Source organism: Salmo salar, chromosome 22 (assembly GCF_965601325.2).
Source record: "Salmo salar chromosome 22, fSalSal1, whole genome shotgun sequence".
In the NCBI taxonomy this organism is placed as follows: Eukaryota; Metazoa; Chordata; class Actinopteri; order Salmoniformes; family Salmonidae; genus Salmo; species Salmo salar.
The window spans coordinates 58,047,514-58,073,180 of record NC_138312.1 but is presented as its reverse complement, the minus strand read 5'-3'; the positions used below and the strand labels follow the sequence as shown (position 1 = coordinate 58,073,180).

Below are 25,667 nucleotides of genomic sequence, written 5' to 3'. Positions count from 1 at the left end.
TGCACTCGATATGTCCGATTTTAAAATAGCTTTTCGGTGAAAGCACATTTTGCAATATTCTCAGTAGATAGCCCAGCCATCACGGCTAGCCATTTAGACACCGACCAAGTTTAGCCCTGACCAAACTCCGATTTACTATTACAAAAGTTTGATTACCTTTGTTGTCTTCGTCAGAATGCACTCCCAGGACTGCTACTTCAATAACAAATGTTGGTTTGGTCCAAAATAATCCATCGTTATATCCAAATAGCGGCGTTTTGTTCGTGCGTTCAAGACACTATCCGAAGTGTAAATAAGGGTCACGAGCATGGCACAATTCGTGACAAAAGATTTCTAAATATTTCATTACCGTACTTCCAAGCATGTCAACCGCTGTTTAAAATAAATTTTTAGGCCATTTTTCTCGTAAAAAAGCGATAATATTCCAACTGGGAATCTGCGTTTAGGTAAACAGACGAAAGAAAACATAGCATGGGGTCGACGTGGGCACGCGCCTGAGTCTCACAGTACTGTAACCAGCCACTATCCAAACGCGCTACTTTTTTTCAGCCAGAGCCTGCAAAGCCACGATTCAGCTTTTTGCCGCCTTCTAAGAGCCCATGGGAGCCGTAGGAAGTGTCACGTAACAGCAGAGATCCTCTGTAATGGATAGAGATAATCAAGAAGGGCAAGAAATTGTCAGACAGGGCGCTTCCTGTTTGGAATCTTCTCAGGTTTTGGCCTGCCAAATGAGTTCTGTTATACTCACAGACACCAATCCAACAGTTTTAGAAACTTTGGGGTGTTTTCTATCCAAAGCTAATAATTATATGCATATTCTAGTTTCTGGGCAGGAGTAATAATCAGATTAAATCGGGTACGTTTTTTATCCGGCTGTGAAAATACTTAAAAGTTTGATTACCTTTTGTTGTCTTCGTCAGAATGCACACCCAGGACTGCTACTTCAATAACAAATGTTGGTTTGGTCCAAAATAATCCATCGTTATATCCGAATAGCGGCGTTTTGTTCGTGCGTTCCAGACACTATCCGAAATAGTAAAGAAGTGTCGCGCGCATGGCGCAATTCGTGACAATAAAATTCTAAATATTCCATTACCGTACTTCGAAGCATGTCAACCGCTGTTTAAAATCAATTTTTACGACATTTTTCTCGTAGAAAAGCGATAATATTCCGACAGGGAATCTCCTTTTCGGCAAACAGAGGAAAAAATCCCAAAGGCGGGGGCGGTCGGGGTCATGCGCCTAAGCCCAGTGTCCCTTGATCGGCCACTTGAGAAAGGCGATAATGTGTTTCAGCCTGGGGCTGGAATGACGACATTCTGTTTTTTCCCGGGCTCTGAGCGCCTATGGACGACGTGGGAAGTGTCACGTTAGAGCAGAGATCCTTAGTAAATGATAGAGATGGAAAAGAAGTTCAAGAAATGGTCAGACAGGCCACTTCCTGTAAAGGAATCTCCCAGGTTTTGACCTGCCATTTGAGTTCTGTTATACTCACAGACACCATTCAAACAGTTTTAGAAAATTTTGGGTGTTTTCTATCCATATGTAATAAGTATATGCATATTCTAGTTACTGGGTAGGAGTGGTAACCAGATTAAATCGGGTATGTTTTTTATCCAGCCGTGTCAATACTGCCCCCTAGCCCTAACAGGTTAAACAATGGATGAGCTTTTCTTAGTAATCTACTTGAACCATTTAGGGTTCAAGTAAAACTCTTGAATTAGTCTTCCCTGTGGCTCAGTTGGTAGAGCATGGTGTTTGCAACGCCAGCATGGTGGGTTCGATTCCCACGGGGGGGCCTGTATGAAAAAAAAAAAATGCATGAAATGTATGCATTCACTACTGTAAGTCGCTCTGGATTTAAGCTTCTGCTAAATGACTAAAATGTAAAATGAATAAGTGAAGATTTGAGAGGTTTAGTGCTTTATATTTAATAATCTCAACCCACCCAATTCATATTCATAATATATTACATTAGATCGTTCTTGAATAAGTTCCTCAAGTTCTTGTTTTGTATCTCTGTAGTATTGTTTTTATTGCTATTTACCTTTACTATTAGTTCATGGGTTTTCATTTAGCTAATGCTGACTATGGGGCATACAACCATTGAAGCTCTGCAGATTTGAGGATCCAGAATCAATTGTCCATTTATTTTGGTATCGATCTAAAACTGACCCTAGAAATAGTACTGTTGGAGAGCTGGAGAGACCGGGTCAGTCAATGTATTGCAACTCAGTCTGTAGATTCTATTTGACAGAAATTGTATGTTAATCACAACATCGTATGCTGCGTAGAAATCCCAAAAGGGTGGCCAGCAGAGACAGGTGGGATGGGCTAAGGGTTGGGATGTGGAATTGGAGACAAGTGGGAGCGGAGTTGCTGGGCAAAGGATAGAATGACAGATGTAAAATAAATTCCATATAAAAGGTAAATACATTGACGGGCTGTGTTGATACAGTTGAGGTTGATGCCATGCAGGTGTTTGTACAAATGCACCAAGATGGACATGGTGCCATACATGCACTCAAACATTGTTGGCCTTGCTGTTATATTGTCCATGATGGTTTTCATTCATTGGTGGTTCATGTGGCAGGGCATGGATTGATTTTCTTTCTCAGGGTGGAATCTGATGGTTGAGGGGCAGCATCGGTGGGAGATCTGTCTACGTGCCCTTCAGCAGGGCGTTGACCCCGTTTGCCTCTGGATAAGAGGCTGTTAGATGACTGTGGTGTAGTTGGGCAGCATCACTGCATGTATATGTTTAAGAAATAGCCTCTAGCTTAATTTCCACATCACGGTAACATTTGGCTTATGATCTGATCAATAAGAGCCAATCACTTAATGATCAGGGTTTGTAGGGTCTACACATCGTATGTAATGTCTTAACCGTCCAGGTCTGCTTTGAGAACAGATTACCTGGTGACTTGGACAAGTAAGCCTGCTGATGTCATAAGTACTACCCGTCAGTGATTTGAGGGGCAGGTACAATTGATTTAAATTGTTTGACCATCCAGAGCACAATGAGTATTTTACAACTGCCTAAAGGTGGGCACAGAATACAGACAAAGGCACGTTAGCGCCAGGTACAAATTAGTCCGGTGAAAGGCGAGAATAAAGGACACACGTTCAGAAATATTCGTGTGACATTTAGTAACATACAAGAGGCAACCATTCTTGTCTTTCTGACACTTCATTTAATTCAGACCAACCACAGTTCAGAAATGCTTCAACACAAAATACACAGGTTTACAATGGTCATTGAAGTTGGAGGAAAACAGCACGACCTGATGAAGATATCCCAGAAGCCTTACGTATATTAGTCACTAGCCCACACAAACACCCAGATTTGGCCATCCTTTTCTTCTTTCTCTTAGATCGGGGTGAGATCCATATTCAGCGTGCCAACTATGGTCGTCGTCAACACGATGTGTGTTCCATTAGGCACCCACAGGAACAACTCAAAAACACCAACTGCCTCAGCCAATCTAGCACCAGCACAATGGCAGAAAGGTAGTGAAACCTTTAGTGTGCATTTACCTGTAGGCACTCATTGGCTGTGGTGTTAACCTCTACCTGTTGACACACAGGTGTGACGGAGAGCGCCAGTGTATCGTCAAGGTATCCAACTCCGTGTTCGGCGACCCCTGTGTTGGAACTTATAAGTACTTGGATGTGGCTTACACCTGTGACTGAATGTGAGTTTTATATATGTGCATGCACACATGACTGGGAACTAGAATGCTGACGGTTTGTCTTGCAGAATATCTTCCTGTGGAACCTGAATATGTACAAGGCTTCTGGGATATCTTCATCAGGTTGTGCTGTTTTCCTCCAACTGCCAAATCAACTTCAATGACCATTGTAAACCTGTCTATTTTGTGTGGAAGTGTTTCTGAACTGTGGTTGGTCTGAATTAAATGAAGTGTCAGAAAGACAAGACTGGTTGCCTCTTGTATATTACTAAATGTCACACCAATATTTCTGAACATGTGTCCTTTATTCTCGCCATTCACCGGACTCATTTGTACCTGGCGCTAATGTGCCTTTGTCTTACTGTCTGTATTCTGTGCCCACCGTTAGGCAGTTGTTAAATGCTCTGGATGGTCAAACTATATTTAAATCAATTGTACCTGCCTCTCAAATCACTGACAAGTAGTACTTATGACATCAGCAGGCTTACTTGACCTAATCTGTATGCATCAACAGCTAATCTGGTGACAAAGCAGACCTGGACAGGTTATACAATGTGTAGACCCTACAAATGTACATCAGTAAGTGATTGGCTCAGATCATGAACCAAATGTTACCGTAACGTGTAAATTGATCTAGAGGCTGTTTCTTCTCTTAAACATACTTGCAGGGAAGCTGCCCAACTACATCACATTAGTCATCTAACAGCCTCTGATCCAGAGACACACACACACGCAAACAGGGTCAACACCCTGCTAAAGCGCACATCGACAGATCTCCACAATGTCAAAAACGTAGTCCAACACAGTTCCAAGAGCAGCCCTTCAACCATCAGATTCCAGCCAGAGAATAAATAGAATTCCATTCCCTGCACCACAAACAAAACAACCATAAAAACATCCAGGACAATACAACAGCAAGGCCAATGTTTGAGTGCATGTATGGCACCATGTCCATCTTGGTGCATTTGAATGAGTGTATGCATTTGTACAAACACCTGCATGGCATCAGCCTCAACTATATCAACACAGCCCCTCAGTGTCAATGTATTTACCTTTTATATATAATTTAGATCTGTCATTCTATCCTTTGCCCAGCAACTCCTCCCACTTTGTCTCCAATTCCACATCACAGTCCTCAGCTTCCCTTAGCCCATCCCGCCTGTCTCTGCTGGCAACCCTTCGGATTTCTATGCAGCATATCTTTCAACGATACAGTTTATCTAATTGAATAGACTCTAGACTGAGTTAAACTTTTACTATGAGCGTTGGTAATTGACTGACAAGATCTCAAGTATTTCTAGGGTCCATTTTAGATCTATGCTATGCATTTTCAGCCATTCCTGACAGGCTGCTTGAAGACAATACCAAAATAAAAGGTCAATTCTGTATCCTCACAAAATCTGCAGAACTTTGATGATTGTATGCCCCAAATATTTAGCATTTTGTTGGCAAGAAATCTATAAAATTTTTGCTGAAAAGCACAAGTCTTGAATCAACTCGTACACCCCGTACCATTGAATCGGTAAATCAAAAATTTCTTCCCAACAATTTTGCAGTCTGTATGGCATAGATGTCAACATCCTGGTCCTCAAATGAAACTGGTATACATTCCTATTTATGCTATTTTTTTTCCTCTGCAAGTTTTGGTCCTTTATATTGGACAGACAGACCAGTTCCCTACCTCCTCCTGCTGCCACCTGTCTCCGTTGTTGGGGTAATGTAATCAACTGGTTATAATCTTGGATTGAGCAGACCTTTCCATGTAATTCTGATAACTCCATGAAAGACAATTCTACCATTCCAATTGACAATATCATTTAAAAACAAATAGCCTTCTCAAACTTTTTTTCCCATAAATATTGGTCTTTTATAAACCGTCACATTTGAGTAGTGCCATAATATTTGTAATATTTGTTCTATCCTTTCAGGGGGATGAAATTGAAATTGTAGCCAGTTCTGCAATGCTTGTTTGAAAAAGAGAAATACTTTGAAAAAAGTATCATTTGAAATTAATCAAAATGAGACATGGAAATCTGTACACAGGCCAAAAAGTCTATTTTAGACAATGGATTAGCTTTTTTTAGTAATCTACTTGAGAAACATTTAGGGTTCAAGTAGAACTTTTGAATAAGTGAAGCTTTTAGAGAGAAGTTTAGTGCTTTTATATTTAATAATCTCAACACACCCAATTCATATTCATTATATAGCGAGCTAGGCCTGCATACGACCCTGCATCTTACTGCTGCTTTGCTTCTTAAGCTAAGCAGGATTGGTCCTGGTCAGTCCTTGGATGGGAGAACAGATGCTTCTCAAAGTGGTGTTGGAGGGCCAGTAGGAGGCACCCTTCTGTCTTGTCTAAAAAATATCCCATTGACCCAGGGCAGTAGGGTGCCGTCTTTTGGATGGGACGTTAAATGGGTGTCCTGACTCTCTGTGATCACTAACGATCCCATGGCACTGATCGCAAGAGTAGGGGTGTTAACCCCAGTGTCCTGGCTAAATTCCCAAATTGTCCTTCTTACCATCATGGCCACCTAATCATCGCTGGTGTACAATTAGCTACTTCATCTCCCCTCCTCTCCCCTGTAACTATTCCCCAGGTTGTTGCTGTAAATGAGAATGTGTTCTCAGTCAACTTACCTGGTTAAATAAAATAAACACATTCATAAATATAGATAGGCACACTGTATCTTGTCTGGTTTAGCGTCCCAAATTAAGATAAATATTTTTTGCTCATATGAATTGAAAAACAAATCATCAGGAGTATGCAGCGCCATATGAAAGTAAGTAAACTGTGATATGACTAAGGAGTTAATCAGGGCAAATTTTCTATAAATAGACAGGAATTGACCTCGCCATGGTTGCAGGATCTTGTCTGTTTTCTATTGAAATTAATTTTGTAGGGCTCATGTAATATTTTTTTATATGAATACCAAGTATGTCTACTTCACCATCAGACAATTTTAAAGATAAACTGCATATTAATGTAAAAGTTGTATTTTTTAAAGATCCAATACCTAACATTGTACACAGGTTTTAGTCCAGAGAGTCCAGAAAACGTATCTAGATCTTCAATGAGACATTGCAGGGATCTAGCTTGCGGACTTAATAAAAAACTTGAGTCATCGGCATACATGGACACCTTTGTTTTTAAACCTTGGATTTCTAATCCTCTAATGTTGTTATTTGATCTGATTTTAGTAGCTAGCATTTCGATGGCCATAATGAATAGATATGGTGACAGCGGACACCCTTGTTTAAGTCCTCTTGACGATTCAAAACTCTCTGAAAAGTAGCCACTATTTACTATTTTACACCTATACAGTACTTTTACCCATTTTAAAAGAGAATCACCAAAATTGTAAAAATCCAGGCATTTTATGAACAAATTTGTAGTCCGTAATTTCCTGTAGACCCTGCCACATACGTCTCGTGTCTTGGCCGTTGAATTGCAACTCCATTTTCTCCCTATACCGACATTCTGCTTGTTTGATTGCCTTGCGGAGGGAATAACTACACTGTTTATATTCAGCTATATTCCCCGACCTCTTTCCATGGTTGAATGCGGTGGTTCACGCATTCAGTTTTGCACGAGTTTTGCGATATATAAGTCAGGTGAACAAAAGGACTTGAGTTACTGTATGTTGATATTGTTACACCATGAGTCATTAATCATGAGGCATAAACCCCTACCCTTCCACTTACCAGAGAGATGTTTGATTCTGTCGGCGCGACGCATGAAGAAACCCGATGGTTGTATGGACTTTGATAACATATCCCGAGTGAGCCATGTTTCCGTGAATCAGAGAATGTTACAATCTCTGATGTCTCTCTGGAAGGCAACTCGTGCCCTAATGTTGTCCACAAATAACTGCATAATTTCCTAAGGACTTGAAGCGAGGCGACCATCTCTGTCTGCGCCATCTTGAGATCATTTAGCTTCCTCACAGATGACTTTCATTTTGTAATATATTATATTAGTTGTTTTTTGAATAAGTTCCTCTAAATCTTGTTTTTCCTCTTATTTTGTATCTCTATAGTTTCGTTTTTATTGCTATCTACCTGTACTATTAGTGAATGTATTTCCCTTGTTAGTCTTCTCTTTAGCCAGAAACTGCTTTTTCATTGTTGTTGAAAATTGAATTGAATGACCTCTGAAGGTACATGTAAAGGTATCCCAAACAATAAAGGGATTTACTGAACCTCTATTGTACTGGAAAAATTCAGTTAAATTATTGTCTTAGTTAAAAATAAATTGTCCTCCAGTGGACTTTGATTAAATACACAATATCCCCATCCACGTGGAAATTCTACAAGAGTTGTGAAAGCCAATTTAGATGATCCGATCGCATTCTGTCTCTTATTGCCCATTGGTTTTATTTGGGATGAGTACAGCAGTACCACAACGACAGTCCCACAGGACATATTGATGGTATAATAGAAATAAAAATGCACTATGCGGATCACGCTGCCATTTCCTGGTTGCTGAAATTCTGGTTCACCATTTCGACAAAAGTAGTGTTGAATCATTATACCATCTAAACTGCAAAATATTTTTTCACACCAAAAGTACTATTTTCAGCTGTTGGACACTGGTGTACAAAAATGTACCTCAGACTAGAAATAGCGCTCTACAGATCTACCACTTAGACTTGATTTCAATGAGGGACAGATCAATGTTGGTGCATCGCCGAAATGTGTGGGACAGTGCCAGAGATACCTTTGAGATGGTGAAACTCCACTGGCATCATATTAACGCCCATACGTTGTTAATGGGCTGCGCAGTGCATTCTGGGACCAATTAGGCACTAGCTCAAAAAAAACGAAAAAAACTTTAGCATGAATTCCGTGAAGTACAAAATTACAACTAATCCGAGATGTTTGATATTATCGTATTGCTTGGGAATAGTGGCATTATGTATGCGAGGAAAATAGGCAGGTTTCTCGACTTTGAGAAGGCATTGCATGATGATTAGCTTAGCAACCGTGTGACGCATTATGACTCATCAAAATTCTGTGGGGCGTTATACATTTCTCCATTCAAGCTCTATTGTTCTCTAAAAATCTGACAAGCAAAAGCAGCCTTAGAAATAGCCTCAAGCTTAATTTCCACATCAGGGTATTGTTTGGCTCATGATCTGAGCCAATCACTTAATGATCAGGGTTTGTAGGGTCTACACATTGTAATGTCTTAACGGTCCAGGTCTGCTTTGTGTACACATTAGGTCAAGTAAGCCTGCTGATGTCATAAGTACTACTGGTCAGTGATTTGAGAGGCAAGTACAATTGATTTAATAGTTTGCCCGTCCAGAGAACAATGAATATTTTACAACTGCCTAAAGGTGGGCACAGAACATAGACAGCAAGACAAAGGCACGTTAGCGCCAGGTACAAATGAGTCCGGTGAAAGGCAAGAATAAAGGACACATGTTCAGAAATATTGGTGTGACATTTAGTAACATACAAGAGGCAACCAGTCTCGTCTTTGACACTTCGTTTAATTCAGACCAACCACAGTTCAGAAATGCTTCCACACAAAATACACAGGTTCACAATGGTCATTGAAGTTGATTTGGCAGAAAACAGCACAACCTGATGAAGATATCCCAGAAGCCTTGTACATCTTCAGGTTCCACAGGAAGATATTCTGCAAGACAAAACGTCAGCACCAGCATTCTAGTTCCCAGTCAGGCGTGCATGCACATATATAAAACTCACATTTAGTCACAGGTGTAAGCCACATCCAAGTACTTATAAGTTCCAACACAGGGGTCGCCGAACACGTAGTTGGATACCTTGACGATACACTGGCGCTCTCCGTCACACCTGTGTGTCAACAGGTAGAGGTTAACACCACAGCCAATGAGTGCCTACAGGTAAATGCACACTGAAGGTTTCAGTACCTTTCTGCCATTGTGCTGGTGGTGGATTGGTTGATGCAGTTGGTGTTTTTGAGTTGTTTGCGTGGGCGCCCAATGGAACACACATCGTGTTGACGACGACCATAGTTGGCACGCAGAATATGGATCTCACCCCGATCTGAGGAAGAGAAAGAAGAAAAGGATGGCCAAATCTGGGTGTTTGTGTGGGCTAGTGACTAATATATATCACCACATGATTATACCGTACGGGAGTGCTAACCAGCTTACCACATAGTAGTTGGGAATCAGAGCCTTCACATATGATGCTGCTTACTGCAAGGACAACACAGGAGTTACACCACACTGGCCAGACAAATTAAGACATACGTTAGCCTGGTGAAGTGTTAGGGATGGGAACTAACAGGGAATGTTGATTTCAGGCTCATTTGTTTAAAGTCATTATAAAATGTGTTGGCGTGAACTAAAGTATAAACAGTTTGACACGTCATCTTCCACCGTTCCCTTGTAGTTCCACTTCCTTATGAGCAGTCCTCAAAATGCTAACATTTTAAGTAAACTGGCTGGCTAGATCTAAGCTGGTGAAAAATTAGGTCGACCCACTACACCACATCTGTATTTCTATGCCGTATACACTACAAATCTGTGGGAGTAGCGCTAGGTAGTTACCATTCAGTCTTAAAACCAGATTAAGTACGCACAAGCAAGCTTCAGCCACTTTCCTGCAATGTTCTTGCTTGCTAATTGAGCTAGATATGTACATATAACAAGGAACAGCATATGTCAAAAAAGTATTTGCAAAAAAAAAAAGCTATGCAGATAGTCAGGGGTAGTCATTCAGCAGTTATGGCTTGGGGGAAGTAGAAGCCGTTCAGGGTCCTGTTGGTTACTGACTTGGTGCAGCCGTACCATTTGTCATGGAGTAACAGGACAGTATGACTTGGGTGGCTTGAGGCATTGACAATGTAGGGCCTTCCGACACACGTGGTGTCGAGGTCCTGATGGCAGGGAGCGCGGCCTCAGTAATGTACTGGGCCGTACGCACTACTCTCTAGCACCTTGCGGACAGATGCCATACCTAGTGGTGATGCAGCCAGTCAAAAAGCGCTCAATAGTGCAGCTGTAGAATTGAGGATCGGAGGGCTGATAAATATTTTTAGCCTCCTGGTAGGGAGGGGCTTGGCCCTCCAATACCTGTAGTCCACAGTCAGTTCCTTTGTCCATCTTGGCACCACACTGCCAGGTCTCCGACCTCCCTACAGGCTACGCTAACTAAAGTTGTTGCCGGATACATTGCTCCATAAGCACAGCTTGTGTTAGTTAGCAGGTGAGGGTGGTTTACACTTGGAGAAACAAATGCATGTATGAAACACGTTGTGGCCATAAGGCAGCATTTAATAAAACAAAATTAACAAGCTGGTACCATAGGGGAACCAACCCATTCTATTCCTTTTCTAGCTATCAGCAGAGTGCACGCTTTTACAAAAGAGTCAAATGGGTAGGAGTATTAAACAATATCCCAACATGCCACAGTCATACCGATAGTACATTGAATTAAATTATGGCTATTGGTGCCCACCACTAACTATTACTAGCACACATTGAGACTTACTTGTTTCGGGCTGTTGGACACAGGAGTATTTGGTGTCCAGGTACTTGTAAGTCCCAACACAGGGGTCCCCAAAAACCAAATTGGATGCCGGGACAACACACTGGCTCTTTCCATCGCACCTGGGTGTTTCAAAGACAGGTAGAGGTCATGAGTTCCCACAGGTAAACACTACAGGTTCTTGCTGCTGGTGGTTGTTAACACCACAGCCAAGGAGTTCCTACAGGTAAACACCACAGGTTCTAGTACCTTTCTGCCATCTTGCTGGTGGTGGATTGGCTGAGGCAGTTGGTGTCGGTGAGTTGGTTATCGGGGCGCCCAATGGAACACACATCGTGTTTACAACGACCATAGTTGGCACGCTTGATTTGAATCTTACCTCCATCTGAGGGAAGAGAGACAAAGAAAAGGAGAAAGGTGAGGGACGAAGGAGAGCAAAGACTGTGGGCCAGTGACGCTAATCTACAGTAGAAAATATCATAGGTGGTCGGTGACTAGCTTACCACATTGCAGTAAAGCATCAGAGCCTTCACACGTGATGCTGATTGCTGCCAGGACAAATAAACAGGAATTACACACCACTCACATTAGCTTGGTTAAGTAGTATCATCATCATTACTACATACAGTACCTCCATCTGTTAGTGTACAGCAAGCTGCAGCCAGCACTGAAACAACACACAGCTAATTCAGCAACATTCCACATCATATGCACTTGGACCATGAAGCTAGAATTTAGCATTTGACTCTATACTCCAGCATTTGAGTTATACTAAGTGTACTGTAGTCATCAAGTTCAGAATTGTCTCTTATTCCATGCATGCAATGTGACAGTTTGTTAGACAACTTTGTTTTGAACAATAGAAATGTAATGTCCCGCAAGTCATATGATATGTACTTCCATTACTCTCAAATACAAACATTTGGTCATATATATTTATATTCTAATCTGCATCAGATACAGATTTTATATACTCACATGTGACCACCGTCAGTCTGACCATGTGCATGATGCCGGGTACAGGAGTGGTAGTAATAGAGAAAATGCAACTGATGCTAATTAGACCCAATACACCTGGTATTTATGTTATGTGACATGTCTTAATTAACCCAGGTGTATCTATTTGTCTCCAGGTGCACCTCATTGCAATTAGGGGCCGGCGTTTGCTGGTCTATACCTCGCTATTGGTTCAGTCTCATGGAGTTAGATAGAGGACTCTAGATGGATAAAATCAATTTTGACATTAACATTGCCATTGAGGGCTTCCAACATTTTAAAGTAGCCATCTAGGTGGGGCTTCTTCGTTAAGGAAGAATCACACGGGCCACGTTCAGTCGCAAAACCTTCGAGCGTTGCAGGTTTCCATTTCATGAATAGAGACAACGTATTTCCTTATTCTACATGTCGGAGAGACATATTTGTTCAACATAGCATATTTTTATCTGAACCTTTCCAAAACGTTGCATCCTGCTGATCGCACCCTATTATTCAATCTACTTTAATAAAATGAATATTGCCTCTGTTGTCTCAAATGTAATTACATTTGTTATTTGATTTGCATGTCCGTGCGCTCACGGACACCATAATGGAACACATATAAAGATGATATCCTGTGTCCATCATTCTCTATGGTCAGATCCCCATGATGTGTTGTTCTGGTGGCTGAATATGTGTCCTCTTCCTCTCACCTTTCCATTCTCAGGGCTGCTGAACAGGTGCCTTGTCCTTCAACTTGCGAGCCCTTTGGGTGTTGCACTTATCAGGCTTCACCGCCGCGGTACGGAAAGGCTGGTCCGAGTGATTTTGTGCATTTATATGTTCCCAGTTGCCACTCCTGTGAAGGGAGACCACTGAGCTTGAAGGCAGTTTGGTGACCACAGAACCCACAATACAGGTACTCTACTGTAAATATTATTAAAGTGAACCGTGTTGAATGACTATGTACAGTCGTGGCCAAAGGTTTTGTATGATGGTAATTTGCATATACTCTAGAATGTTATGAAGAGTGATCAGATTAATTGCAAAGACCCTCTTTGCCATGCAAATGAACTGAATCCCCCCAAAAAATGTCCACTGCATTTCAGCCCTGCCACAAAAGGACCAGCTGATATCATGTCAGTGATTCTCTTGTTAACACAGGTGTGAGTGTTGACGAGGATAAGGCTGGAGATCACTCTTTCATGCTGATTGAGTTCGAATAACAGACTGGAAGCTTCAAAAGGAGGGTGGTGCTTGGAATCATTGTTCTTCCTCTGTCAACCATGCTTACCTGTAAAGGAAACATGTATTGTCATCATAGCTTTGCACAAAAAGGGCTTCATAGCCAAGGATATTGCTGCCAGTAAGATTGAACCTAAATCAACCATTTATCAAATCATCAAGAACTTCAAGGAGAGCGGTTCAATTGTTGTGAAGAAGGCTTCAGGGCGCCCAAGAAAGTTCAGCAAGCACCAGGACCGTCTCCTAAAGTTGATTCAGCTGCTGGATCGGGGCACCATCAGTACAGAGCTTGCTCAGGAATGGCAGCAGGCAGGTGTGAGTGCATCTGGGGTAAAGTCATTTTCTCTGATGAATCCCGTTTCCGATTGTTTGGGGCATATGGAAAAAAGCTTGTCCAGAGAAGACAAGGTGAGCGCCACCATCAGTCCTGTGTCATGCCAACAGTAAAGCATCCTGAGACCATCCATGTGTGGGGTTGCTTCTCAGCCAAAGGAGTGGGCTCACTCACAATTTTGCATAAGAACGCAGCCATGAATAAAGAATGGAACCAACACATCTTCCGAGAGCAACTTCTCCCAACCATCCAGGAACAGTTTGGTGAAGAACAATGCCTTTTCCAGCATGATGGAGCACCTTACCATAAGGCAAAAGTGATAACTAAGTGGCTCGGCGAACAAATCATCGATATTTTGGAGATAGAAAACTTCTATCTCCAGTTTCTCAGTCTCTTGGTCACAGCTTTGATGCTCCTGTACTTTCACCTCCTTCTAGATGGTAGCGGGGAGAACAGGCCATGGCTCCGAGTAAGTTAAAGATTTTCATCCTTTCCAATGCGGCCCCATAGACGTGGATGGGGACTAGCTCTCTGCTGTCTACTGTAGTCCACGATCATCTCATTTGTTTTGTTGACATTGAGGGAGAGGTTATTTTCCTGGCATCATTCCGTCAGGGCCCTCAACTCCTCACTGTAGGCCGTCTCGACATTGTTGGTAATCAGGCATACCACTGTTGTCAGCAAACTTGATGATTGAGTTGCCACACAGTCATGGGTGAACAGGGAGTACAGGAGGAGGCTGAGCACACACCCTTGTGGGGCCCCAGTCTTGAGGATCAGCGTGGCGGAGGTGTTGTTGCCTACCTTCACACCTGAGGTCGGCCCGTCGGCCCAGCTGCACCGGGCGGGGTTGAGACCAAGGGCCCAAGCTTAGTGATGTGGCATGATTGCTATTTTCTTTCGTTTTTGAACCAGAACCCCCAACAGAAGCTAGCCAGCTAACTAGCTACAAGCTAGCAGTCAGCTAGCCACTGCTAGCGGTCACCAGCTACCTTTAGCCCAGAATACTCTTGCCAGTTTGCACAGCACGAATCAAACCAGAGCAAATCTGACTTATTTTTCTCCATATCTCCTAATTCCCACTTCAAGCTCTAAACCCTTTCAACTGGATCATCGCAGCTAGCTGCTATCCGATTGGCTTCTCCTGGCTAACATCTCTGTCCCGAAGCAAGCACCTATTAGCCTGGAGCTATTTCATGCTAGGCCCATCTCCCAGCTAGCTAAAGAAGTCCATCAGCCACTCCTTAGGCTTCAATACCTATTTTGCCAATTGGCCTAGACCCCTTTTATTGCCGATATGGAGCCCCGACGATCCTTCCCGACTGGACTACCGATGTAATCCGCCCGAGGGGCTTTTCAATGGCTCCCCCGTAACGACATCCCTCGAATGCCCATCTACTAGCCTTCTAGATTCAGCCCGCTAGCTGTCTAGAGCACACCGGACTGTTGGCTGAAGAAGTCCATCAGCCAATTCTTTTGGGGCTACTATACCTATTTTGCAAATTGGCCTGGACCCTTTTACTACACGGAGCCCAAATAATCCATCACGACTGATCTGCCGACGTAACATCTTCTTCCGTTGCGACATCCCTCGAATGCACATCTGCTAGCCTGCTAGCCCCGGCCCGCTAGCTGTCTGAATCGTCGTGTCTCCAGCTCGCCAGGCTACTCACTGGACCCAATGATGATCACTCGGCTACGCATGCCTCTCCATAATGTCAATGTGCCTCGTCCATTGCTGTTTTGGTTAGTAATTATTGCCTTATTTCATTCATCTAACTATAACATTTTCCGACAAGATAGAACTGCCAAAGGAGGCGGAGTTGCAATCAACTGCAGCATTAGCCTGCAGAGGTCTGTCTTACTATCCAGGTCAAAGAATTTGACCTTGTACTTTTAAAAGTCAACCTTTCCAGAAACAAATCTCTCGCCATTGCCACTTGCTATAGACCACCTTCTGTGCCCTGGACACCATATGTGAACTGATTGCCCCCCATCTATCTTCAGAGCTCGTGCTGTTAGGTGACCTATACTGGGATATGCTTAACCTGTTATGGCTAGGGGGCAGTATTTTCACGGCTGGATAAAAAACGTGCCCGATTTAATCTGGTTACCACTCCTACCCAGTAACTAGAATATGCATATACGTATTACATATGGATAGAAAACACCCTAAAGTTTCTAAAACTGTTTGAATGGTGTCTGTGAGTATAACAGAACTCATTTGGCAGGCAAAAACCTGACAAGGTTTCAGGCAGGAAGTGGGCTGTCTGACAAGGTGTCGTTCTTCTTGTCTCTGTTTATTGAAGAGTGAGGATCTTAGCTGTCCCGTGACACTTCCTACGGCTGCCATAGGGTCTCAGAAGGCGGTAAAAAGCTGAATCGTGGCTTTGCAGGCTCTGGCTGAAACAAAGTAGCGTGTTTGGGTAGTGGCTGGTTACAGTACTGTGAGACTCAGGCGCGTGCCCGCGTCGACCGAATGCTTTGTTTTCTTTCCTCTGTTTAGCTAAAAGGAGATTCCCGGTCGGAATATTATCGCATTATTATGGCATAAAAATGGATTTTAAACAGCGGTTGACATGCTTCGAAGTACGGTAATGGAATATTTCGATTTTTTTTGTCACGAATTGCGCCACGCGCACGACCCTGATTTACCATTTCAGATAGTGTCTGGGACGCACGAATAAAACGCCGCTATTCGGATATAACGATGGATTATTTTGGACCAAACCAACATTTGTTATTGAAGTAGCAGTCCTGGGAGTGCATTCTGACGAAGACAACAAAAGGTAATGAAACTTTTATAATAGTAAAGCTGATATTGGTGAGTGCTAAACTTGCCGGGTGTCTAAATAGCTAGCCCGTGATGCCTGGGCTATGTACTTAGAATATTGCAAAATGTGCTTTCACCAAAAAGCTATTTTAAAATCGGACATATCGAGTGCATAGAGGAGGTCTGTATCTATAATTCTTAAAATAATTGTTATGCTTTTTGTGAACGTTTATCGTGAGTAATTTAGTAAAATGTTAGCGAATTCCCCGGAAGTTTGCTAGTTCTGAATGTCACATGCTAATGTAAAAAGCTGGTTTTTGATATAAATATGAACTTGATTGAACAAAACATGCATGTATTGTATAACATAATGTCCTAGGGTTGTCATCTGATGAAGATCATCAAAAGTTAGTGTTGCATTTAGCTGTCTTCTAGGTTTTTGTGACATTATATGCTAGCATTTTAAAGACAAGACTCTCGTTAATCTAACCACACTGTCCGATTTCAAAAAGGCTTTACAACGAAAGCAAAACATTAGATTATGTCAGCAGAGTACCCAGCCAGAAATAATCAGACACCCATTTTTCAAGCTAGCATATAATGTCACAAAAACCCAGAAGACAGCTAAATGCAGCACTAACCTTTGATGACCTTCATCAGATGACAACCCTAGTACATTATGTTATACAATACTTGCATGTTTTGTTCAATCAAGTTCATATTTATATCAAAAACCAGCTTTTTACATTAGCATGTGACGTTCAGAACAAGCATACCCCCGCAAACTTCCGGTGAATTTACAAACAATTTACTAAATTACGTTAGCGTCCCACTCTATTCAACAGCCAGTGGAATCGCTGTGTATGTTCCGAACTAGCATACCCACCGAAAACTTCTGATGAATTTACTAAATTACTAATCATAAACGTTGACAAAATGCATAACAATTATTTTAAGAATTATAGATACAGAACTCCTCTATGCACTCGATATGTCCGATTTTAAAATAGCTTTTCGGTGAAAGCACATTTTGCAATATTCTAAGTAGATAGCCCGGCATCACAGGGCTAGCTATTTAGACACCCTGCAAGTTTAGCCTTCACCAACCTCCGATTTACTATTAGAAAAGTTTGATTACTTTTGGTGTTCTTCGTCAGAATGCACTCCCAGGACTTCTACTTCAATAACAAATGTTGGTTTGGTCCCAAATAATCCATAGTTATATCCAAACAGTGGCGTTTTGTTCGTGCGTTCAAGACACTATCCGAAAAGAAGGGTGACGAGCACGACGCATTTCGTGACCAGAAAATTCTAAATATTCCATTACCGTACTTCGAAGCATGTCAACCACTGTTTACAATCAATTTTTAGGCCATTTTTATCGTAAAAAAGCGATAATATTCCGACCGGGAATCTGCATTTAGCTAAAAAGACGAATGAAAATAAAGCACGGGGTCGACTCGTGCACGCGCCTAAGCCCATTGTCCTCTGATCGGCCACTTGCCAAAAGCGCAAATGTGTTTCAGCCTGGGGCTGCCTCGATATCATTCAGCTTTTTCCCGGGCTCTGAGAGCCTATGGGAGCCGTAGGAAGTGTCACGTTACAGAAAAGATCCTCAGTCTTCAATAAACAGAGACAAGAAGAACAAGATCTTGTCAGAGAGGGCACTTCCTGTAAAGATTCTTCTCAGGTTTTTGCCTGCCAGATGAGTTCTGTTATACTCACAGAGTTTCTGGGCAGGAGTAATAATCAGATTAAATCGGGTACGTTTTTTATCCGGCTGTGAAAATACTTAAAAGTTTGATTACCTTTTGTTGTCTTCGTCAGAATGCACACCCAGGACTGCTACTTCAATAACAAATGTTGGTTTGGTCCAAAATAATCCATCGTTATATCCGAATAGCGGCGTTTTGTTCGTGCGTTCCAGACACTATCCGAAATAGTAAAGAAGTGTCGCGCGCATGGCGCAATTCGTGACAATAAAATTCTAAATATTCCATTACCGTACTTCGAAGCATGTCAACCGCTGTTTAAAATCAATTTTTACGACATTTTTCTCGTAGAAAAGCGATAATATTCCGACAGGGAATCTCCTTTTCGGCAAACAGAGGAAAAAATCCCAAAGGCGGGGGCGGTCGGGGTCATGCGCCTAAGCCCAGTGTCCCTTGATCGGCCACTTGAGAAAGGCGATAATGTGTTTCAGCCTGGGGCTGGAATGACGACATTCTGTTTTTTCCCGGGCTCTGAGCGCCTATGGACGACGTGGGAAGTGTCACGTTAGAGCAGAGATCCTTAGTAAATGATAGAGATGGAAAAGAAGTTCAAGAAATGGTCAGACAGGCCACTTCCTGTAAAGGAATCTCCCAGGTTTTGACCTGCCATTTGAGTTCTGTTATACTCACAGACACCATTCAAACAGTTTTAGAAAATTTTGGGTGTTTTCTATCCATATGTAATAAGTATATGCATATTCTAGTTACTGGGTAGGAGTGGTAACCAGATTAAATCGGGTATGTTTTTTATCCAGCCGTGTCAATACTGCCCCCTAGCCCTAACAGGTTAAACAATGGATGAGCTTTTCTTAGTAATCTACTTGAACCATTTAGGGTTCAAGTAAAACTCTTGAATTAGTCTTCCCTGTGGCTCAGTTGGTAGAGCATGGTGTTTGCAACGCCAGCATGGTGGGTTCGATTCCCACGGGGGGGCCTGTATGAAAAAAAAAAAATGCATGAAATGTATGCTTTCACTACTGTAAGTCGCTCTGGATTTAAGCTTCTGCTAAATGACTAAAATGTAAATGTGAAATGAATAAGTGAAGATTTGAGAGGTTTAGTGCTTTATATTTAATAATCTCAACCCACCCAATTCATATTCATAATATATTACATTAGATCGTTCTTGAATAAGTTCCTCAAGTTCTTGTTTTGTATCTCTGTAGTATTGTTTTTATTGCTATTTACCTTTACTATTAGTTCATGGGTTTTCATTTAGCTAATGCTGACTATGGGGCATACAACCATTGAAGCTCTGCAGATTTGAGGATCCAGAATCAATTGTCCATTTATTTTGGTATCGATCTAAAACTGACCCTAGAAATAGTACTGTTGGAGAGCTGGAGAGACCGGGTCAGTCAATGTATTGCAACTCAGTCTGTAGATTCTATTTGACAGAAATTGTATGTTAATCACAACATCGTATGCTGCGTAGAAATCCCAAAAGGGTGGCCAGCAGAGACAGGTGGGATGGGCTAAGGGTTGGGATGTGGAATTGGAGACAAGTGGGAGCGGAGTTGCTGGGCAAAGGATAGAATGACAGATGTAAAATAAATTCCATATAAAAGGTAAATACATTGACGGGCTGTGTTGATACAGTTGAGGTTGATGCCATGCAGGTGTTTGTACAAATGCACCAAGATGGACATGGTGCCATACATGCACTCAAACATTGTTGGCCTTGCTGTTATATTGTCCATGATGGTTTTCATTCATTGGTGGTTCATGTGGCAGGGCATGGATTGATTTTCTTTCTCAGGGTGGAATCTGATGGTTGAGGGGCAGCATCGGTGGGAGATCTGTCTACGTGCCCTTCAGCAGGGCGTTGACCCCGTTTGCCTCTGGATAAGAGGCTGTTAGATGACTGTGGTGTAGTTGGGCAGCATCACTGCATGTATATGTTTAAGAAATAGCCTCTAGCTTAATTTCCACATCACGGTAACATTTGGCTTATGATCTGATCAATAAGAGCCAATCACTTAATGATCAGGGTTTGTAGGGTCTACACATCGTATGTAATGTCTTAACCGTCCAGGTCTGCTTTGAGAACAGATTACCTGGTGACTTGGACAAGTAAGCCTGCTGATGTCATAAGTACTACCCGTCAGTGATTTGAGGGGCAGGTACAATTGATTTAAATTGTTTGACCATCCAGAGCACAATGAGTATTTTACAACTGCCTAAAGGTGGGCACAGAATACAGACAAAGGCACGTTAGCGCCAGGTACAAATTAGTCCGGTGAAAGGCGAGAATAAAGGACACACGTTCAGAAATATTCGTGTGACATTTAGTAACATACAAGAGGCAACCATTCTTGTCTTTCTGACACTTCATTTAATTCAGACCAACCACAGTTCAGAAATGCTTCAACACAAAATACACAGGTTTACAATGGTCATTGAAGTTGGAGGAAAACAGCACGACCTGATGAAGATATCCCAGAAGCCTTGTACATCTTCATGTTCCACAGGAAGATATCCTGCAAGGCATACTGTCAGCACCAGCATTCTAGTTCCCAGTCATGTGTGCATGCACATATGTAAAACTCACATTCAGTCACAGGTGTAAGCCACATCCAAGTACTTATAAGTTCCAACACAGGGGTCGCCGAACACGGAGTTGGATACCTCGACAATACACTGGCGCTCTCCGTCACACCTGCGTGTCAACAGGTACAGGTTAACACCACAGCCAATGAGTGCCTACAGGTAAATGCACACTGAAGGTTTCACTACCTTTCTGCCATTGTGCTGGTGCTGGATTGGCTGAGGCAGTTGGTGTTTTTGAGTTGTTCCTGTGGGCGCCCAATGGAACACACATCGTGTTGACGACGACCATAGTTGGCACGCTGAATATGGATCTCACCCCGATCTGAGGAAGAGAAAGAAGAAAAGGATGGCCAAATCTGGGTGTTTGTGTGGGCTAGTGACTAATATACGTCACCACATGATTATACCGTACGATAGTGCTAACCAGCTTACCACATAGTAGTTGGGAATCAGAGCCTTCACATACGATGCTGCTTACTGCAAGGACAACACAGGAGTTACACCACACTGGCCAGACAAATTAAGACATACATTAGCCTGGTGAAGTGTTAGGGATGGGCACTAACAGGGAATGTTGATTTCAGGTGCATTTTTTAAGTCATTTTAAACTTGTCGGCATGTACTAAAGTATAAAGGGCTATGCGCGTCATCTTTCACCGTTACCTTGTAGTTCCACTTCCTTATGAGCAGGTCTCAAAAGGCTAATATGTTAAGCAAACGGGCTGGCTAGACTGAAACTGGTGAAAAATTAAGTCAAACTGCTACACCAAATCTGCATTTCTATGCCATGCTATGTGTCAGATTAGCTGTATACCCTACAAATCTGTGGGAGTAGCGCTAGCTAGTTACCGTTCACTGAAACATAGTCAGTCTTAAACCAGATTAAGTGCGCACAAGCATCAAATAAGCTTAAGCCACTTCCCGTCCGTGTTCTTGCTGGCTAATTGAGCTTGATATGTACATCTAAAAAGGAACAGCATATGAGACAAGTCAAAAAGGGTCAATGCAGATAGTCGGGGGTAGTCATTCAGGAGTTTTATGGCTTGGGGGAAGTAGAAGCTGTTCAGGTTCCAGACTTGGTGCATCCGTACCATTTGTCAGTGGCCAGTGTCATTGACAATGTAGGGCTTTCCGACATGTGTGGTGTCGAGATGCTGATGGCAGGGAGCGCGGCCTCAGTGTTTTACTGGGCCGTACGCACTACCCTCTGGCATATGACCGCAACGTGCTACATACCTAGTGGTAATGCAGCCAGTCAAAAAGCTCTCAATGGTGCAGCTGTAGAATTGAGCAGCGGAAGGCTGATAGCAAATCCTTTTAGCCTCCTGGCAGGGAGGGGCTCGGCCCTCCGTTTCCTGTAGTCCACAATCAGTTCCTTTGTCGTCTTGGCACCACACTGCCAGGTCTCCGACCTCCCTATAGGCTACGCTAACTAAAGTTGTTGCCGGCTACATTGTTCCATAACCACAGCTTGTGTGCTAGGGTTAGTTAGCAGGTGAGGGTGGCTTAAACATGGAGAAATAAATGCATGTATTTAACACGTTGTGGCCATAAAACAGAATTTAATAACAAAGCTGGTACCATAGGGGAACCAACCCATTCTATTCATCAGCAGAGTGCACGCTTTTACAAAAGAGTAAAATCGGTAGGAGTCATACCGATAGTACGTTGAATTAAATTATGGCTATTGGTGCCCACCACTAACTATTACTAGCACACATTCAGAGACTTACTTGTTTTGTGCTGTTGGACACAGGAGTATTTGGTGTCCAGGTACTTGTAAGTCCCAACACAGGGGTCCCCAAAAACCAAATTGGATGCCGGGACAACACACTGGCTCTTTCCATCGCACCTGGGTGTTTCAAAGACAGGTAGAGGTCATGAGTTCCCACAGGTAAACACTTCAGGTTCTAGTATCTTTTTACCATCTTGCTGGTGGTTGTTACCACTACGGCCAAGGAGTTCCTACAGGTAAACACCACTGGTTCTAGTACCTTTCTGCCATCTTGCTGGTGGAGGATTGGCTGAGGCAGTTGGTGTCGGTGAGTTGGTTATCGGGGCGCCCAATGGAACACACATCGTGTTTACGACGACCATAGTTGGCACGCTTGATTTGAATCTTACCTCCATCTGAGGGAGATGGGGGAAGAGAGACAAAGAAAAGGAGAAAGGTGAGGGATGAAGGAGAGCTAAGACTGGTGTGGGCCAGTGACGCTAATCTACAGTAGAAAATATCATAGGTGACTATACAGTAGTGTTGAGTAGCTTACCACATTGCAAGAAAGCATCATGGCCTTCACACGTGATGCTGATTGCTGCCAGGACAAATAAACAGGAATTACACACCACTCACAGTAGCTTGGTTGAGTAGTATCATCATTATTACATACAGTACCTCCATCTGTTATTGTACAGCAAGCTGCAGCCAGCACTGAAACAACATCACACAGCTAGTTCAGCAACATTCCACATCATATGCACTTGGGCCATGAAGGTATACTCCAACATTTGAGTTATACTTATTGTACTGTAGTCATCAAGTTCAGAATTTAGTCTCTTATACCATGCATGCAATGTCACAATTTGTTAGACAAATTTGTTTATAACAATAGAAATTGAATGTCCCTCAGGTCATATATGACACGTACTTCCATTACTCTCAAATACAAACATTTGGTCATTTATATTTAAATTCTAATCTGCATCAGATACAGATTTTGTATACTCACATGCAACCACTGTCAGTCTGACCATTTGCATGATGCCAGGTACAGGAGTGGTAGTAACAGAGAAAATGCAACTGATGCTAATTAGACACAATACACCTGGTATTTATGTTATGGGACATGTCTTAATTAACCCAGGTGTATCTATTTGTCTCCAGGTGCACCTCATTGCAATTAGGGGCCGGTGTTTGCTGGTCTATACCTGGCTATTTGTTCAGTCTCATGGAGTTAGATAGAGGACTCTGGATGGATAAAAATACATTTTGGCATTAACATTGCCATTGAGGGCGGAACATTTTAAAGTAGCCATCTAGGTGGAGCTTCTTCGTTAAGGAAGAATCACACGGGCCACGTTCAGTCGCAAAACCTTCGAGCATTGCAGATTTCCATGTCATGAATAGAGACAACGTATTTCCTTATTCTAAATGTCGGAGACATATTTGTTCAACATAGCATATTTTTATCTGAACCTTCCAAAACGTTGCATCCTGCTGAACGCACCCTATTATTCAATCCGGGTCATCAGGAGGGATCAGCCAATTAATTATACTCTTGAGCAAACATTGCATAACTGTAGGTGGCAGTAAATTGCCAGCTTTGCCTTCAAATAGTACCTTTTCAAACAACACACTCTGTGGTGGTGTGCAGCCTTTTAGATTGTTTGCCAACTCATAGAAATTATAGAAGAAAATTGACTACTTTAATAAAATGAATATTGCCTCTATTGTCTCAAATGTAATTACATTTGTTATTTGATTGATGTCCGAGCGCTCACGAACGCCATAATATGACACAAATAAAGATGATATCCTGTGTCCATCATTCTCTATGGTCAATTTCCCCATGATGTGTTGTTCTGGTGGCTATGTGTCCTCCTCCTCTCAACTTTCGATTCTCAGGGCTGCTGGACAGGTGCCTTGCCCTTCAACGTGCGAGCCCTTTGGGTGTTAAACTTATCAGGCTTCACCGCCGCGGTCCGGAAATGCTGGTCCCAGTGATTTTGTGCATTTATATGTTCCCAGTTGCCACTCCTGTGAAGGGAGACCACTGAGCTTGAAGGCAGTTTGGTGACCACAGAACCCACAGTACAGGTACTCTACTGTGAACATTATTAAAGTGAACCGTGTTGAATGACTATGTACAGTCGTGGCCAAAAGTTTTGTATGATTGCAATTTGCATATACTCCAGATCAGATGAATTGCAATTAATTGCAAAGTCCCTCTTTGCCATGCAAATGAACTGAATCCCCCCAAAACATTTTCACTGTATTTCAGCCCTGCCACAAAAGGACCAGCTGATATCATGTCAGTGATTATCTCGTTAACACACGTGTGAGTGTTGACGAGGATAAGGCTGGAGATCACTCTTTCATGCTGATTGAGTTCGCATAACAGACTGGAAGCTTCAAAAGGAGGGTGGTGCTTGGAATCATTGTTCTTCCTCTGTCAACCATGCTTACCTGCAAGGAAACATGTGCCGTCATCAGTGCTTTGCACAAAAAGGGCTTCACAGGCAAGGATATTGCTGCCAGTAAGATTGCACCTAAATCAACCATTTATCGGATCATCAAGAACTTCAAGGAGAGCGCTTCAATTGTTGTGAAGGCTTCAGGGCGCCCAAGAGAGTTCCTCAAGCACCAGGACCGTCTCCTAAAGTTGATTCAGCTCCTGACTCAGGGCACCATCAGTACAGAGCTTGCTCATGAATGGCAGCAGGCAGGTGTGAGTGCATCTGCACGCACAATGAGGCGAAGACTTTTGGAGGATGGCCTGGTGTCAAGAAGGGCAGCAAAGAAGCCGCTTCTCACAAGGAAAAACATCAGGGACAGACTGATATTCTGAAAAAGGTACAGGGATTGGACTGTCATTTTCCTCAGCAGCCCGCTACCTGTCTGAATCGTCGTGTCTCCAGCTCGACAGGCTACTCACTGGACCCAATGATGATCACTCGGTTACGCATGCCTCTCCATAATGTCAATGTGCCTCGTCCATTGCTGTTTTGGTTAGTAATTATTGCCTTATTTCATTGTAGAGTCTCTAGCCCTGCTCAATACGCCTTAGCTAACCCTTTAGTTCCACCTTCCAAACATGCGGTGACCTCACCTGGTTGAA

General features: G+C 42.6%; 2 protein-coding genes across 2 annotated transcripts; both read right to left on the bottom strand.

Annotated features, from left to right (window-relative positions):
- Positions 1-9,169: 9,169 nt before the first annotated feature.
- On the bottom strand, positions 9,170-12,226 carry LOC145862654 (L-rhamnose-binding lectin CSL3-like). Its single transcript, XM_082967712.1, has 9 exons — positions 12,159-12,226; positions 11,812-11,847; positions 11,684-11,728; positions 11,430-11,565; positions 11,184-11,302; positions 9,842-9,886; positions 9,596-9,731; positions 9,411-9,518; positions 9,170-9,339 (listed from the first exon to the last, which is right to left on the bottom strand). Exons 1-8 carry the CDS (start codon positions 12,187-12,189, stop codon positions 9,413-9,415), a joined length of 654 nt encoding a protein of 217 aa, XP_082823838.1. The 5' UTR covers positions 12,190-12,226; the 3' UTR covers positions 9,170-9,339; positions 9,411-9,412.
- An 8,371-nt stretch (positions 12,227-20,597) lies between these two features.
- On the bottom strand, positions 20,598-23,624 carry LOC123729681 (L-rhamnose-binding lectin CSL3-like). Its single transcript, XM_045705499.2, has 9 exons — positions 23,559-23,624; positions 23,225-23,260; positions 23,100-23,144; positions 22,824-22,959; positions 22,563-22,681; positions 21,262-21,306; positions 21,016-21,151; positions 20,831-20,938; positions 20,598-20,759 (listed from the first exon to the last, which is right to left on the bottom strand). Exons 1-8 carry the CDS (start codon positions 23,587-23,589, stop codon positions 20,833-20,835), a joined length of 654 nt encoding a protein of 217 aa, XP_045561455.1. The 5' UTR covers positions 23,590-23,624; the 3' UTR covers positions 20,598-20,759; positions 20,831-20,832.
- Positions 23,625-25,667: the final 2,043 nt, after the last annotated feature.

Coding starts and splice junctions, on each gene's coding strand:
- LOC145862654 (XM_082967712.1), bottom strand. CDS start 12,189: ATGCACATGGTCAGACTGACGGTGGTCACAT. Junction 11,303..11,429: donor ACCAGCAAGATGGCAGAAAG/GTACTAGAACCT, acceptor TGAAACACCCAG/GTGCGATGGAAAGAGCCAGT. Junction 9,887..11,183: donor TGTCCAACAGCCCGAAACAA/GTAAGTCTCAAT, acceptor TTGTCCTTGCAG/TAAGCAGCATCATATGTGAA.
- LOC123729681 (XM_045705499.2), bottom strand. CDS start 23,589: ATGCAAATGGTCAGACTGACAGTGGTTGCAT. Junction 22,960..23,099: donor TGATGCTTTCTTGCAATGTG/GTAAGCTACTCA, acceptor CATCTCCCTCAG/ATGGAGGTAAGATTCAAATC. Junction 20,939..21,015: donor ACCAGCACAATGGCAGAAAG/GTAGTGAAACCT, acceptor GTTGACACGCAG/GTGTGACGGAGAGCGCCAGT.